This window comes from Lutra lutra, chromosome 5 (assembly GCF_902655055.1).
Source record: "Lutra lutra chromosome 5, mLutLut1.2, whole genome shotgun sequence".
Lineage (NCBI taxonomy): Eukaryota > Metazoa > Chordata > Mammalia > Carnivora > Mustelidae > Lutra > Lutra lutra.
Window position 1 is genome coordinate 7272974 of NC_062282.1, and position 18478 is coordinate 7291451.

At 45.4% G+C, this 18478-nt stretch overlaps 1 protein-coding gene across 11 annotated transcripts in view; it reads right to left on the minus strand.

Annotated features, from left to right (window-relative positions):
* The window catches only part of SEMA5A (semaphorin 5A), a 469481-nt gene that overhangs the window by 261831 nt on the left and 189172 nt on the right, over nucleotides 1-18478 (minus strand). For all 11 annotated transcript variants that reach the window (XR_007127428.1, XM_047729868.1, XM_047729867.1 and 8 more), the window contains one exon: nucleotides 4380-4479. Coding sequence is in view for 10 of the 11 variants with exons in the window: in XM_047729868.1 (XP_047585824.1) it covers nucleotides 4380-4479 (100 nt within the window). In the remaining variant the exon portion in view is untranslated. The remainder of the gene's footprint in view (nucleotides 1-4379; nucleotides 4480-18478) is intronic.

Here is an 18478-nt window from a genome sequence, read left to right on the forward strand (position 1 = left end):
GTCCCTCCCCCTGTGCGTGCTCACTCGCATGTGCATGCGCACTCTCTCTCTCTCTCTCTCATTCTCTAAAACAAATAAACAGGGACACCTGGGTGGCTCAGTTGGTTAGGTGTCTGTGTTCAGATCAGGTAATGATCCCAGAGTCCTGGGATCGAGTCCCACCATCAGGCTCCCTGTTCAGCAGGGAGCCTACCTCTCCTCCTGCTTGTACTCTCTCTCTCTGTCTCTCTCTCTCTCTGACAATAAATAAATAAAATCTTTGGAAAAAAATAAATTAAATAGATAAATAAATCTTAAAAACAAAGAAAGAAATCAACCAAAAGACCAAGAAACAAACAATAAAAAGAATGGAAAGAAACTCAAATTCTCTTTGATGAGAGGCTCTTTTCATTATTACTATATGGCTTTATGCTTTATAAAAATATGGCTCATCTGTAAATGCCCTGATTATTATTTGATTATAATAAAAAACACTGCTCTATGTGAAACTAAGTTAGTTGCCACTTGGGATAACATTTGAATTTAGCACAGAATCACTTGTCATCCTTATAGTGAACCTGAACACTAAAGACAGACAGATTCATTGGAGAACAAAACTAGAATCACCTTCTTACATCCAGCTTTACAGTCCTATATGCAGCAAAACTTGCACTTATGTCAACGTCCTGAACCAGTATTAGTATCAATATTTTGATAGTATCCCTATCAAACCTCTACACCATAACATATTTCTTCACTTTGGAATTTTTCTTCCTATATATGAATATCATGAAAAAAGTAAAATAAAATGAAATAGAAACTGTTTTTAGTAGGTTTTTTGACAAAGACATATATAAGTCATTCATAAAATATCATCCCAAAATCATGTAACAAAAAGAAATCAAATAATACAGGGAAATAATTGAAAAGGTTAACTGTGATTGAAATTGTGTTTTTTTTCTAATGCTTTAACTGTATTTTCCACATTTTCTAAAATGCAAATGCCTTTGTCTCGCCATTGAAAACACAAACGTCATTTTAATTTTTAAAGAACCCTTCGGTGAAACAAAATATGAATGTCAATGCCTTTAAAATAATATAAAAGATAATGTGCACCTTGGAAGTAGTAAACTTAGGGATCTTTCCAGAAGTTCCACGAATTCAAAAGGCACATGCCTTCTGGCACTGTCTAACCACAAATGCTTAAAGACAGCAGCACAAAACACCCTTCGCAGCACCATGAACTTCTTTTTGTGAAGAGTGCACAGAATCTTCAACTGAATTCAATTCCAAGAACATAAAATACCACCGGCATTAAGTAAAACCAGCCAACACATGGCTTTACGATGCCGAGTGCTACCTATAAGCAAACAGAAAGCCTATCACCGCACTTTCCCACCGCTCACACTGAAACCCTCCCAGATGTCTTCAGATGCACCTGCTGCGTGAACTTCTTTGCTAGGTCACGCCCTCCCCAACAGGAAGCTGAGGGCTGGGTTATTTTTAAAGTTTTATAACTGGTTCACACTCCCTCTCAAACCCTCTGAGCCTAATCCCACCAAGTTTCCGAGTGAGATTCCCATTCTCCTCACTCACTAGTGACCACTGCTGCACATGGACGCCAAAACCCAGAACTCTGCGCAGAGCTGCCTCCCGCCGCCGGCTTGCCGCGTGCCCGCTACGGCAACAATCACTTTTCATGGATTATTTTATTAGATCCTCCCAACAGCTGACAGGGGTAGAAATAAATACAGAGAAAATGAGACTCGAAACAGGCTCAAGGGCACGCAGCTGAGCTGGTTCAGTCGACCTCTCTCTTCCTCTCCCTTGTTTCTCCCCAGGACAGGACCGTGAGATCTCTCTTCCAAATGCCAATTTGCTCAGTGGATTTCCACATCCATTAAGAGAATCGATGTCATTCGCCAAAAGCCAAACACCTGTGGCGTGTTTGCACATGCGTGGCGCTGTCCTACACGTGGGGCACCACGGTCTTTCAGCAACAGTGGGGAGTCTGTCTTTCTTTTTTTTTTTTTAATATTTTATTTATTTATTTGACAGACAGAGATCACAAGTAGGCAGAGAGGCAGGCAGAGAGAGAGGGAGAAGCAGGCTCCCCGCTGAGCAGAGAGCCCGATGCAGGGGCTCCATCCCAGGACCCTGAGACCATGACCTGAGCCGAAGGCAGAGGTTTAACCCACTGAGCCACCCGGGTGCCCCATGGGGAGTCTTTCAACTCAAGCTCACAGGCAAACCTTTTCCAATGTCCTTCAGGGCTGAATGAAGCGTAGAAGACACAGCTCTACCAACCCAGGTCGTATCTGTACCTTCTACCTCGGCAGGTGGCTCCTTCCCCATTGGCTAAGGGTGAGAGCTCATTTTCCCTAGGGGTTAGCTTTGGGGTAGAGACTTCCACTTCCCTGGTGTCCTTGCCCAAACGTGGGAATTTGCAATATATCCGTTACAAAATCCAAGCGCATCTTCCCCCAAAGGGACAGGCACCTGTACAAATCAAATCCTTGAAGTACATTTGCTGAATCAACAGATATCTCTGAGCTTCTGTGAGGAGGAAACTGTGCTACCTTCTAGAGAAGCGGAGAAAAGACAGGCACATCATCTACCATCTAGCAAGTCACTATCTGATAATGGGGGGAGGGGCGTTGTGAGTGACACCTGCCAAAAAATCACGCAGTAATGCGGTAAGGAAGGTACACGACAGGCATGTTAACAGGACCAAGCAGAGCAGCAGAAGGAGGAGCTCAGGCCCAGTGGAGGACTCCTGAGCCGGATCTCTTTACTCTGAGCGAGATCACCAAGTAAAGAACTTCGGGGAGAGAGTAGCTAATGCTCCAGAGAAGCAAAGAAGTTTGTTACAAAGTCCCAGAGGCAAGAAAGAGAACATGTGACAATGGTGGTCTAGAGAAGCAAGTCCACAGGCCTGGACGTTGGAGGAATGAGCTGAGTTTGTAAGGGGTGTGGCACCACATGGCACCATGGGGGTGTGGTGGGCAACAGGGAAATGCCAGCATTTATCCAAAGGGAACTACCAAAGGTGGGAGGAGGTACATGGCATTTTATAAAGAAGGTGTTGGCCCCAGCACACAGGAGGACAAAATCTGGAGGCCAAAGGACCAACTAAAAGCCCTGAAACATCGGGTCCAGCCTCCCCGTGATGAAATGTGATGGAAGTCAGCATCTGACACCCGCTGTGTACTCCCCATGGGCTGTAGTAAATAAAATTATGCAAATTCAGCTCAACCCATCTATACTCCCTGTTCACTTAAAAATACCAAAGGAGATTCAGAGGACGTGATCAGTGCTAGGAACTAAGTCAACTTCTGTCCATTCACTTAACGTTGGTCCAGGTACCTCAATGCCTTCAAGGGTTGGGTGCATACCCAAGGGCTCCTTGAGGTCTGAGAGCCAAAGCGATGACTCTAGAAACCATTCAGTGTTTATCTAGAGTGCCCAGTGGATAAGCCATGCTTAGCTTCACCCAGCTGTATATGGAAACTGCATATCCTCTCTTGCTAAGAAACGTATGTTTTATGATCTCGTAAATGTGACCAAAAGAGATATAAGCACTCGGCGCCCGACGTGTTCTCCCTGAACGCCGGAAGAGGCCAAGTGGCCTCCTTCTTTAAAATTAGTATTTTTCCTTAGAGACAGGTATGAAGTATTTTTTTACACATCATCCTCAAAATGCACTGGCAGGAGAGGTGATCTAAATGCAAGGGTTATGCCTGTTTTCCCCCAAAGAAGGGATGATAAATAGGAGGGAAACAACTCAAGATCAATTCTGTGTGTAGTAGCCTCACCAACAAATGGAAGGTCAAGTGCTGACCTGGACACCAGAGCATGGGCACCTTGAGAGGGGTAAACACTAACAATTTCCTTGAATTCTCAGTTGACTGGTAAATGACGTAATCAAGGTCATGGAGAACATAATAGCGGGTACTGGAACAGACGTCAAAACCTCTTGACTCCAGAATTTCACTGAAGAATGTACTGAGAAGTTGAGAACACGGTTTCTGGAGTCAAAATGCCTGGGTCTGAAGCCTGAGCCCAGCTTCTGCTGGACATCAGACTATGTCCTGCCTCCGTGTCCTCATCTCTACAGCAGGGATGCTGACAATACCCACCTCTCAGCTTTCATGGAAAAAAATGAATTCGTTCTCATGAGAACGGGTTCTGGTGCCTGGGACCCCCCATGAACACTTGCTAAAAAGAGCAAGCATCACCGGTTATTAGGAAACGATGTTTCGGGCCACCTTATACCATATTCCATGTTCAGAAGTATGACTTAGCACTCGTCAACTATGGCAGAGAAGCTCACATGTAGTGACAGCGACATCAAGTAAAATCCAGAATTATCTGCAGGGGCGAAACATAAGATCTCTCACCTTGCTCCTACAACAAGTTCTTTCTGTCCTGGGTCAAATGTTAACTGCGAGAAATCCACAGCATTCTTCGCTCTGAACTCCCGTAACCAGGGGCCAATTTCTAAATAGGAAAAATAAATAAACGAAAAGATAAAAATGAATGATTTTTTTTTTTCCTTTGAGGGACCACACAAAGTGCACAACAGGTAGCAAACATGACATTTCAGAGAGGACCCGGAGGTCCCCTGACGTTTGGGGGCCACGGGAGGTTTCCAGCAGAACGTCGCAGGACCCACACCAAGGACGTGTTGAAACCTACAGGGCGGACACCCAAGGATGAGCGAGGGAGGCATCCGTGCTCAGGTCAGATTTCCAAGGCAGATTGCATTTCCCTCTGGGCTCTGGGCCGGACAGAGAACCACACAGCATTCACAGGCTTCACCGAGGGACTACGGAGAGCAAACAGGACCTTTTCCTGCGTGTGCTTATTGGCAAGAGCTGAAGGCTGGAGAAGGACAAAGCCTCGGGGGCCGGGATAAGCACAGGAGCACCCATCGCCCTCCTTCAGAGTGGATACCCTCTGTCTGTCCTTTGGGTTTCGATTCTATTCTATGAGGCGTGTTGAACACACATAGTGCTTTCTAGATGAGAAATCCAGTTCCTTCTAGACCTTCTTGGCATTTTTTTCTCTTAAGGGGAACCAGGAAATAGCCACTTGTCAGAGCAGGCTGTTCACAAGCCTGTGACCTCCTATGACACGGCCTCCAGCCCCCAGTCCATTCATGGTAACATGACAGCATTGGAGAGGGACGGGAGGCGACCTCATGAGCTGCTTCTGCAATTTGTGTTAGCACATGTCTGACACCACAGAAATACTCTGGAAGTCACCTGCCAGTAGTGGCTCGCCTTATCATTATTTCTGACAATTAGCTGTGTTACCTGACTGTCATTTTTTTCTTGGATTTACTATTTTGAGTGATATTACACTGACTAAAGAGGCACACGAAAGATGTCACATCAACAAAACCACTGGTAGAGCAAAGAAATCATGTCTTTCCATGGAAACAGATGCCAAAACCAGATTTTAAATGGAAACAGGCCCACGTCCCATAACATGTTCCACACAAACACCTTTGCTGATATGATCGAGACAGGTTATTTTCCAGGAATGGTTCTGTATAAGAAGTAGAGCATTTCTCTACCACCGGTTAAAAAGGTCATGAACGGAAAGTTCTACTCCACGTAAAGGAAACCAGGGTTGAATTCTATGGAGACCTGTACTTGGGCTTTGAAATTTTAATGTGCGTCTTGATTCTTTTTAGAAGTTTATATAAATTTATTCATTTCAGAGCCAAATCATTTAAAAGAAAACACTTAATTATAGTAAAGTGCGTAACAAGGCCCTGGAGCTATGGAAAGTTGTTACTCAATGGCGTGTTCCAGAAGATCATAATTCAGTTAGCAAATGAGTGCAAGTACCTTCTTTAAGCACAGGGTCCGTGAATGTAAGATCTCTACAGGCATCTGTAATGCTAGAGGAAGCACTGTCACACAGATGGGAAGATAAGAAGAAAGGAAGGATCTACCCATATATTTACAGTGCAGATGCGTTCCAGAAGCCCAGAGCAACGAGGGGTGGCACGGTGCCCAGGGGCCACCCGTAATCGGTGTTTCTCCCCTTCTTGCCCATTGGGTGCCACCAGTTCTCTGCTTCTGAAGCTGGAACCGAAGCTCCAATGCCCAGAAAGCTCACTGGGGTGCCACAGCCCGCAGCACCATGGCCCGCGTGCGGGAAGCAAGCACAGAAGACGCGGTCACGGGAGCACAAGAACCGGCAGGCGGGTGACGGGGGCAGATGCACAATGAGGGCGAGAGGGAAACCAGAGAAGCGAGAAAGGAAAAGAGCAACGGCAACTCGAGAAAGCCCCGGGACGGATCACTGCCGGGCGTGTGGAAACAGAACCGGGAGCACACTCGCTCCCAGGCTCACACGTTGCGATTCGGCTTCAACCGTGACAAAGGGGCTTAGAAAGTTCCCAGGCAAGGACTTGAACCCACGAAAGCAGCAATCTTAGGAATGGGCATGGGCAGATGGAGGGAAGGATGGGGGAAGGAAGGTTAGATGCTAGAAAGCGTCACCCCACATGAGACGTAGGTGGAGGCTTCACGAATGCAGAAGGAGGAGGCGGTGGGGGGCCCCATGGGCCTGATAACCAACAACGGAGGGGGGCAGGGGATGGGGGAGGCTGATGGAAAAGCTGGAGGAGAACAAAAACTGCCCGAGACTAAATGAAGAGGAAAATAATGATGACGAGTCACGGGCATCAGGGGGTGAAGGGTGGTCCGAGAGAGAGAAGACAGGTCAGGTGCAACAGCGGAGAAGGTCACGTGGGCAGAATGGCCCCAGAGCCTTTGCGGAGCATGGCTAAAACCTGCAGGTACCTGGAGAGCTGTTTTAATACAGGACCTTCGTCACACAGACAGGACACGCAGGACCAGGGAGCCCTGCCAGGCCTGGAGTCCCCGGCTCCTGTTCACCCAAACCCACAACTCCCACAGCCAGACACGCATGTTGGACTTAAGGTGGTTGGAACAAGGAGGTTGCGGAAGGCGTGAACAGACAGTCACAGACTGGACTCTGTGTTGGAGGAGGGGACAAGTGAGCCACGTCAGGGGAGAGAAGGCTGCGAAAGACATCAGTGAACTTGCCTCTCGTGCGTCAATCTCTCCTTTCCATTAGACAAATGGGAAGAGAGTGGCCAACGGTGACGAGGAGGAGGAGACGTCCTTCCAGTTTTGGTTCTTGTACTGAGCAATGAGAACTTCCATACTGTTTCCCAAGACGCCCTCGAATCATAACAGGAGGCACGTAGACAGGGAAAAATGAACAAATAGCCTATCGTTCGATCACTATTGTTCTCTTTGCCTTATTTAAGTTTCCAAAAACCTGCCCCATGAAAACAGTATATTTGTACGGTTAACACTCCATCAGAGTTGGATAATCTGCCCATTCTCTTCTTTTTTTGATTTTCCTGTGCATCCCTCCAGGTCTGATTATCTCAACTGCGTATCTCACGCCCTCTGTCGGACTGAACACCATGAGGGCTTGGGGAGAAGGGTGCTGCACAACCCACTTCTCACCGAGAAGGTGACTGTCCTGACACCACTCCCCCCTACTTTCCTTGCAAGATCGGGGGCTGGTGTTCTCTCCTCTGTGCCAAGACCAGCCGTCCCCCTCTGCTCAGCCCACCTCTTCCCTCCTCTTTGGTCCCTTCTCTAAATCACCTCTTTTCTCCTTTAGTATCTCCCGTGTTATTGGGCCCTTTCCCTCTGTCTGGAAGTATATACATATTCCCTCATTTAAAAACAAAACAAAACAAAAAAACACCTTTTAAAATACATGTTCCTTACACTCTTGTTATGACAGTGTTAAATGCCCAAGACAAAATGTGTGGTAAACTCCCAGGTACACTTTGTCAAAGAAGGCCATAGGCTCACCTTCATATGGACGTTTCAACAACCCCTCAAGGAACACGTAATCCCAACTTCATCCAGCTTACTACAGAGAATACACAAAGAGGTAAAGCTTCCTAACGCAGTTCTGAGGTGATTGTGTTCCTGATGATCTTGCTAGAAAGGCTGCACAGAGACATCATGAGAAAGGAGAACCATTGGCTAACCTCATTTAAGAACACAGCTGAAAACATTGCTAAGGAAGGACGTGTATTGGCAGATCACACACACACACACACACACACACACCATTTCATATGGAATAGGGTTTATTCCAGAAACACAAGAAGGGATCAAGAAGCTTAATGTCAGAAGTTCTATCTGTAGAATTTGCCACCACAATAACAGATTTCCATAGTAGCATGAAGAAATTACCAGCACTGCTTTGGAAAGCATTGCAAAAATGAACCATTATGAATACAGAAAACTAGAAGAATACAGTGTCAAGTAAGGCCAGTGAGGAAAGAGTCTGAACACAGGGCAGATGGTACAAACAGGCTCAGGAGACGCCAAAGAAAGGTCAGGGGGAGAGAAGAGAGCAGGGGAGACGGCACACAGCATGTGGCAGATTGAGAGAGACGATTTCCAGTAACATTAACTTTCTTAATACATGCTCACTCCTCCCAAATAATGGGTTTATGTTTTTCCTTCATCTCTCTCTTCTGATCTGTATAGAAAAAAAAAAAAACCCATTTGATGAAATGGAACTTAAATATGGCAGCCGATACAACCTTGTTTGGAAGTTAGGTAGTCATATAAAATTGGTAGCTTCAAATTGAATACTTTGTAGATAATTTGTAATATTTGAGAGTAATCATTCTAGCTCATCCATTCATTACACAAATACGGCTTTTTGAACATGGCCTCTGGCAATGACTTTTTATTGCAAAATTAGCTGCAAAGATAACACGTGTGCCTCTCCTACCACTACATAAGCACCCCTGTGATTGTCTTGTAAATATTGTAATGAAAAGTATACTGATCTGATTTTTAAAAGAACCCAGAGTTACCATTTCAAGAAATAACTTTTAGCAACATATGTTGGTATTAATAAATTTGGTCAAAATGATGGTATATACAAACTAGGACTTGAGTTTACAGATTCAGGTCAGTCACCCCCCACCCACCCCAACCCAGAAGACAGATTTTTTTTTTTTTTTAAAGAATATGCATGACTATTGAATAAAGAATCAAACACTGTAAAGGTATTGAAGGTAGTCATGGTTGCAAGCCAAGAAAACTTTTTAGAGCCTGATAAGTAAGAATCACAGGGGAAGACCAGCACCGGTCCCCAAACCTGGCAGTCACTCAGAAAACCAGACTGACGGCTCTGCGGAGTGCAGAGACCATGCTGACTGGGGGGCCAAGAACTGGGGGGGCAGAGACCATGCTGACTGGGGGGCCAAGAAGCAGCGAAACCTCCCAGCTCAAACAGGAGTGGCTCTGGGGAGCCTGTTCCATTCTTCTCTCCAAACGTCAGCCAATGAAGGAGTCCAGCAAGCAGGACTGAGGAATTTCTTTGGGGGACTTGAAACCCATACGGAACAACCTAACAGGTAGCTTCCCAAGTAATACATCATACAACGCATTCAGAAGGTAACAAGAAAGATAAACCAACATCCACTTCATTTTGAAAGTGAATCGATTCCCACTGATGTATACTGTTAAATAAAAACAGCCACCTACTCCGTTTAATAAATAATGCATTGATTGTTTCCGGTGTTGTGATTATGAATAACAATGATCTATGTGTCAGTGAAGACCTACAGGAAAGAGCATTCCCATTGTTACTAGTTAGATTTTATGCTCCAAGGGTCTTGGTGTAATGAAGGAAGGAGAAAATGTCAATAACCACGTACTGATCTGCTTTATCAGAGCAAAGAACATTCTAGAAGGAGAAGGAAGAGATGATATAAGCAGAGTGGAATGGCCCGATGTCTCACCAGTCTAGGCCACTCAGCTCTGATGTGTGAGGACAAGACATTGTCCTGAAAGCACAAGGGCTGGGTCCTCACCTTCCCCAGAAGGCCACTCCAGCCAGCGAGGCAGCTCGGGCCAGGAGGAGAGGTACAGAGTGCACTCTCCGCAGAACATCCCAGAAGCTCTCCTCACCTGACCTCTCCCGGAATTGTGAGAGAAACCATCCTCTGTCAAAGATACCTGATCGTCTTTAAAGGCGGCATGCATCTCCCTTCCACAGGCATCATTTTCAGCTTCAGTGCATTACATAACCATTCTAGCAAGGCAATCTGAGCTAAAACATGACTGGAAAACAGACGGGTGGAGTTTTTAAGAAGCCATACAAAGAAGACTAGCACGCCAGCCAATGCCTGTTTCCTGCACTGCCACTGGACCGCTAGTACTTTCCTTCCTTTTTCCCTTCCCATCTGCTTTTCCAGGCATGTCCCTCCAGCCCCAATCACTCAGAGCCAGGCAAGCGCACTTCAGACAGCAATCCCAGCACCCCATGCCACGGTTCACCCCCAAAATAAGATATTTCCAGGCCTGGGCACCGGGGTGGCTCAGTTGGTTAAGCAACTGCCTTCCCTGTGCCCAGCTCCACAGGGAGTCTGCTTCTCCCGCTGACCTACCCCACTCAAGCTCTCTCTCACTCTCCCTCTCTCAAGTAAATAAATAAAAATCTTTAAAAACTTTAAAAAAAAAACATATATCCAGGTTTTCAGCTATAGGAGTGCTGCCTGAAATTCTTTAAGGTGTTATAATAGATTTCAGTTCTAAAACTTCACGTGCTCGTCCGGTGGCAGACCGAGGCAAACACTTCACCAGGGAGGCAACATGCCAGTCTGCAAACATTTACGCTTGTGAAAAAAACATATTATCAGAACAACCACTGACTCTTATTAACACCTTTTTTTTGTTACTGTCTGTATTATCAGTGGTTACTTAGTTTCAGGAACTATGTGAAATACTTTTACATGTTAGCAATGTCTAATTTCATTTAATGTTTATAATCCTGTGAAGCTACAGCTATAATCTTTCTTAAAGAAATAAAAATTTTCAAAATTAAAAACCCTGAGTTTCTGACAAGTTATACATCTTGCCAAACACAACGTAAGTGGTAAGTGGCTAAGCTGGAATTTAAATCCAGGATAAGACTAAGGCAGTATTTCCATAAGGTCCAAATTAAAAATCAATTTTCCCAGGAATGTATAAAGTACATTAATCCCTAGCACCTAGTAATATATCAGCATGGATTAAACCTATCGGAAACGGTAGTTGCCACCCACCAAAGGAGAGCAAAATTAGATAGAACGGAAGAGGTGGTAAATTTCAGATCAGGGACAGGAATGTTCCAGCCCAAGCCGCCCATTAGGCAGGGCAAAGCTGGAAGAAGGAAGGTCCCAGAAAAAAAGCAGAAAGAAACCAGGTGCCCCAAAGGCAATAAGGCACCCAGAGGAAGAAGGTCCCAACAGTGGAAAATTTATCTCCATCATTTCTTTCCCTGACAGGTCCTGCTTATATCAGCTAATGCAGAAATATGCCAATACTCTATTGCCTCACTTTAGCTTTCTAGAAAGACTGAAAAATACCAGGCTAATTTTCTTTCTCCAAATGCAAGGACCTCAGTTACTTTCACTGTACCTGCTATCTGGGACTTCACAGAACCAAAGAAGGTACAGTAGGTCACGACATTGGCTATCCTGCAATCCTTCCCCCTGACTTTATAGTTTATAAAACTAAGGGCAAAGAAGTTGCATGACTTCCCAAAGTTACATGTCGATGAGGTCCAGTGGAAGACCCCAAACCCTATAATTTCCTCGCCAATCTATCTTCTCCATCACGGCACTAGTAGAATAGCCATCCAAGTGGGAATACCATCGTGTGGTCTCTGAGCACACAAAACTTTCTAAATTATGGTATTTTAAGGGACCAAAATGCCCAGATCTTGATTTAGATCTCAATATATTCATCCACATATATGGTATGTATATATGTATATGCATGTATGTGTACTCGCACATATATACATACACAGGTTTATAAATATGTATATTAAGTATATTTATGTAGATTATCCCTGGATACAGATATGTATCCACACAGTTACACATATTCATATCTAAAGGCATCAATATGTTCATTGATGTATCTACATCTGTGTGTATGTACTTATCTATATACACAGGTATATAGATGTATTTGCATAAATGTACGTAAGAGATATAAATATATATATGACACTAAATTAGGTGGAAAAAAATCACAAAAGCTTGCTATAAGAAATGATCAAAATATTCAACTGATGTGACTTTTTAAAAATAAAGCAAAAATATCCAATAATAATCAATTAGGGAAAGTAAAACTCTTTTTCTTGGTAAAACATTTTTATACCATTAAAAGTAGAAAGGATCCAGTACACCAAGAAGGCATAAAGCATCTTTCATTTACAGTTTTATTTGTAAACATGACCCATAAAACACAGTATTTTAAAATGCTAACAGTGCTCCTTCTCATCCTATGTCCAGTCATGCACCCACTCAACGGGGGGCGGGCGCTCATGTTTCCATCGCAGTGACACTTTTAACCCTTAATCCTTTTTTCACAGGTTCACCATCAGAAAACTCCACTAAGTAAGTTTCACAAAATATCTATGCTCTGGAACTGAGTTCTTGTAAAGTTCACTCCTCCGCCCCAGACAGCGTGGCTGGTAGATTTTCTTAAGAATCAGGCAATCTGTGATCATGTACTTTCTACTCACAACTTTCCCTGATTTGGGTCTGCTTCACGCAAACACGACTGGAAAGCCACAAATGTAAGCTCAGAATCCCCAGTATAGTATCGGCTTACGATGTAAGCAAGCATTAAGTAATAGCCGTGAATCTGTTAAAATTACAGGCAGCAACAATGCACACACTGTTCCAGTAAGGGCAGGAGCAGACAGACTGAAACAGGCTAAAGGCATGTTTCACCCCTCCAAGAGATTCCTGTTGTGATTTTCAGATATATTGTTTCTACAAGTTAGATTACAGGAGGTTAACATAGAACTGATACATGTCATTCATATATATATTTTCCCCCTGAGTATGTATTTTAAGAGAAATCTTAGGAGCCAAAATTTCATCACAACCAACCACCATCTTCATAACCAACTGAAATGGACGCCCTTTCTGAATCAAGGGTGGGATTCGTGATTTCTACTGTTTCCCCCAATCTTCATTTGTTTGCATGATTTTCCAGCCATACCAGGAAAAGCCATTCGATCTCAGGATCCAACTGTCAGTGGGGAACCCCAAGAAATTCTGATTTGTCCGAGGGTTACCGGAGACACACGGGGCAAGATGTAAAGAGAAGTTCCTGGAATGTTGTCAATAAACTGGTTTAAAAATCTGCCTGGCAGGCTGGCGTTGCATTCCCTTTTGTTTATAACTTCTAAGATCGCAGAAACCTCCTAGTTCATTAAACCATCTGGAGCAATTATTCCTGGCGGGCTGCGGATCAGAACCAAGCCGATAAGAAGCAGGTTTTTATTGCTGGATAACTCACACAAGAAGCAATTTCTATTCATCCATCCATCAAGACAGAATTTTTTTAATTTAAAAGATTATGCAAATGCAAATGTAAACTAGGCCAGACCTTCCAGCCCCTGGACTGTGACCAGCTTTGTCCTCCAGGCTGCGAAGTGTGTCCCAGAGCTGCCCTGCCCCTCAACTCTGTGCGGCTTTCCGACAGGAAACTTTGCTGGTACAGAAGGGTCTTAATTTTGCCTTGTGACCTACAGCATATGACTAGAGGCTATAAAATCTAATTGCAAAATCTTAATATTGTGCCAGAGGACATTAAAAAGTAATTTCCTTCAGATTTATAACTTGAAAATTACAAATGATGTTAATGTGACTAAAAATATAAAAATGAACTGTTTCTAGTCAACGGGCACTGAGATTACTCCAGGAGTGGCCATGGGCTTGCTATGTAAGCAGGGATGACCAGAAGTCCGAAAGGGCACAAATACAGCCATTTGTGCAAGGAAGTCTCCTGGCTCGAAGACATTCTCTACGTCCCCAGACAGTCTCTTCGCCAGACTACTGATTCTGCCCATCACCAGAGCTGGAACGTGTTCCAAGATGGACTCAGACTCTTTCAGAAACTCCAGGTTTAAGCATTCGGGTGATATGCATCTAGAATGGACACAATTATTCATGTACATAGTCTGTGACTAATTCTTGAGTCCCTGCTATTGGAAGGACCCACTTGAGGATTGGCGAGGATACCGAGGTATGGAAGACCAATCTCTGCCTTGAAGACATTCATAGTTTAGCAGAAAAGGTGAGACATAACACAACAGAGTGAAACTGAGGACGAGAAACCTAGCTGGTACCAGAACAGTGTGATGGTCAGTGGTCTCGGCAGGGCTAGCCAATGAACAGAACGTGGCCCACACGCACAATGTGGAATTTTCCAGTAGCTACATTAAAAAATGCTAAGAAGCAGGGCATCCGGGGACTCAGTCAGCATATGCCTTTGGCTTAGGTCATGATATCGGAGTCTTGGGATCAAGTCCTGCATCGGGCTCCCTGCTCAGCGGGGAGTCTGCTTCTCCTTCTCCCTCTGTCCCTCCCCCCATTCGTGCGCATGCTCACTCTCTCTCACTCTCGCAAATAAATAAATGAAATATTGAAAAAAATGCAAAATGCCAAGAAGCAAGAAAAATTAATTTTCAACAATATAGTTTATTTAATAAAGTATATCCAGGATATTATTTCCATGTTAGCAAAATAAAAACTGTTGAGATATTTTGATTTCATGTGTACGTTCTATGCCTTTGAACTCCAGTGTCCATTTTTACACTGATGCACTTTTCCATCTGAACTAGCCACATCTGAGTGCCCAGCAGCCAGACACGGCTGGTGGCTCCTCTCCTGGACAGCGTGCGGCTAAGGAATTAAGAACAGGGCTTCCGTGCTGATACAGAGGCCTGTTCCATTACATTATTGAAAAACAAATTAACGCAGGATCTTCTTAGACCCGAAGGTCATTAAGTCTGCAACTGAGTCAGGGGCGGATTGGGCGGATTCCAACAAAACCGCCCTCGGGTCACCCAACTGCTGATGCAAGTGACTCGGGCTTCAGAGTGAGGCCGACTTGCATTTCGCGTCTCAAACTCCGAGCTTTCATCGGTGGCACTGTGGGGCCGAAAGCAGGTGCCTCATCATTTCTTCACAAACTATACTAACACAGGGAGCATGTGAACGCAAGAGTTTGCGAGGAGAAGAATGTATAGACCAATTCCTACGAAGCACCTGGCAGAGACCCTAAGACACGGGAGGGTCTCCAGAACCAGGGGTCCCAACCTCACCACTGCAGGCAGTAACGCGTGGTTTTCGCCTGCCCCCCAAGTTCACCGGGAGGACGGCCCTGCTGCCTCTTGTGACAATATCCTGAGTAGCAGGCAGACTATCTGCCATGAATTCTAGCCTCCAATAGAAGGACGTGCAATTTCATGTACATCACAGACTATCCGTGACAGCGGGAAGGCTCTGGAACATTTAGGAACGACCAACTATCTGTTCAAACCAACTGACCAGGCAGCACTAGCAGAAATCCATTCATCAAGCGAGAGACTATTCCATAACCCTAGACTCAGCAGATCTGGGGGGTTCAAACCCCACCCATTCCAAAGAAAAGTTTGACCCTAGACTGACTCGCAGAGATAATCTCTAAGACCTTGGAATATCCCGGCTGATAAGATAAGAGTGCCTGTGTCTGCCCGTGGGCCTGGGGCCACCCCGCAGAGTCTGTGGGAGCACTGTGATTGATGGGGGGACCTTTGACCCGCTGCAGTCAGGTGACACACCTGCACAAAGGTTTCCTCTGTCTGCCAGTTTCCATGGCCACAGCAAACTGCCTTGCCTGGCCGTCCGGCCCTCTCAGACCTCCCTGCTCTTCTCTTCTGCTTGTCCCCAACACAGACGCCTCAACTGCGCCCAACCAGCTCTTTGCCAAACTCATTCTCACTCCCCCCTTTGCTAACATGACTCCACCCCTTCAAAATGACCCCGCCTGCTCTTTTACAACTACAATAGGCTGGGAGCCACTCAAGAGAGGGGCACAAGTTCACACGTACCTGCGTTCTACAATGGATACTCCAATGAACTCGGGCTGGCCGTAACGTTGAACATTCCAGGGCATAACACGGTCCCAGAAGCTACCTGAACCTCCCTTCATTACTGTAGCTGCTCCCCAGCCCTCTGGCCCACCAGACACTGCCTGGATGATATAGCCCGCTTGCTGATTATACTTAAGTCACAGTCATGACCGATATTCCACCGTTCCTCTCGCTGTTTTACAGGTGAACGAGTTTACACCCAAAGAATGTGGTGACTCTATTAAAGAAGGATAACTTGAATATTTATACAGGATAACTGTCAGAGTCTAGGCTCTGGAACAGGGATTGGTCAATGGTGGCCTCTGGGCCAAATTAGGTCCATGACATTTTTGTCTGTAAAAAAATTTTTATGGAGCACAGCCTCGCCGAGGTGCTTACCTATAATCTGGGGCTGCTTTGCACGACACTGGCAGAGCTGAATACAGACCATCTGACCTCCAACACCTAAAATATTACTATCTTCCCCACCCCTGCTCTAGAGGATAGAGTGGGAGCTCAATAAGTATTACAGATAATTAAACATACTACGTGTAATTCTTCAGTAACAGAAAAACAAAACAAAACAAAACAAAACACCAGTACAGAATCTCAAAGTGAGCAAAAACCTCAGGACCCCCGTACTCAGATGCCTCATTTCAACAAAGAGAAGTCAGGAGTCCGGACGAGTGAAGGGACCTGCTGAAATTCACTCCACCTCACATCAGTACAGATTAATCTAGAAAGGCGCCCTGGCCACTCACCCCACAGGATTCACCCTGTATCCCACAGCATCAACAAGTACTAGCATTTCCGAGACATTTTATTCCATTAGTTTCATACAGCCTTTAATGCCTTTCAATGGGAAGGAAAAAGGCATACAGAAAATCATTAGCTGATTCATAGAAAAAAATTGCATGTTCCACGCACAGTCACACAAAATCATTTTGAAACCCCAGCTAATTACTCTACTTCCATCTCCTCCCAGAGAAAAAGCAAACCTTCTGGAAATCCTAGCAGGGCCTATCCCCTATGAGCTGGTGTTACTGACAGTTCCAGAAAACAGGCAGCCCTCACTCGCAGGCTGACTTCGGTCCCAACAGCCCCAAGTCACTCAAGTTGTTAGACTGAAAGAAAAAAAAAAGCTTGTGTTAAATATGAAATCAAAGCTGACATTTATGGCCGAAGGTTTCTATTTCTAGGCAAAGTGGATTCCCGCCTCAGCCCAGCCTTCGCAAGAGAGCTCTGCCCTCCGCACCTCTGAGTCACCGACCTTGACAAGGACGGGTTCACAAGGGGCAGAAAGAGGAGACAGGGCAATCGTGGCCAGCTTTCCTTTTGTTTTGCCCATGTGGGTGTACTGTGGGGAAACCGAGGTCATCCTTGCTTCCAGGGACTCACCTGACCCCAACGGTGACCAGGCTAACAGCCATGCTGGTTCCCAGCCCGCAGCAAAGCCCTTGTGTGGACAAGCGAAGAGCCGCATTTATAAATACCTTGGAGAAGTGAATTCAGGGTCACAGCATGTTCCTAACCTTGTTTTCGATTTTTCTAGACAAGTTCATACCCTCATTTCCTGACGTATCCCATGCAACCTCAGAGACCCTTCCCGATCTGAGCTCAATTTTCACAGCCAACGCCAAGCCCCTGCTTGACCTCATGGCGTGTTCTCCCTGGGCCATCCGCCACCAGGCACGTGACAGCCTTCACCACGCAGACACTTATCGACTCTGTGTCAACCCTGTTCTCCGAACTAAAGACACAGCAGGAAAATACACAGAAAAGTTTCCTCCCTCCTCGAGGTACATTCTCTTGAGGAGGACCAGTTCAATAAAATAAGTAATCAAAGTAGCAAGTGATCGTCACGAGGTAAATAAAACAGGACAACTTTAGAGAGTGTGGCTTGCAGCAACGTTCTAGTTTCCGGGGAAGACCGCTCTGCTGAGGTGACACTTACACGGAGACCTGAGTGACAACAAAAAGCCACCCAGAGATGCGGGAGAAGCACATTCTAGGGGAGAGCCCTGATTGGGGGGATGAAGCAGGGTATCTGAGCAACAGAAACGAGGCAGGTGCGTGGTGACAGATGAGGGGAGGGAAGAGCCAAGAGGGAGGCAGGAGCGTTTCAGCTCCAGTGTTGCTAGTGCAGGTGAAAAAACACAGATTCTATTCCACGAAATCAAGTGGAAAGCTATTGCTGCGAAGGGCCAGATAGTATTTTAGGCTTTGCAGGCCATATGGTCCCTGTCACAACTGCTCAGCTAGGGCGCTGTTGCTATAGGACAAATATAAACTTGTGGGTGTGGCTGGGTTCCAGTACCTGGCGGTGGGCCAGACTGGGGGGCGGGCTGTCATTGCCACCAGCCGCCGCTCTCTGGCACTAAGAAGCCACGGTGGGTGTGGGGAAGGAGAGTAGGAGGAACATAAGCTACTTTGCATGTTTCAAAGCTTCTAGGGCTACTGGGTAGAGGATGGACCAGAGGATGTAAAATGCAGGAAGTGAATA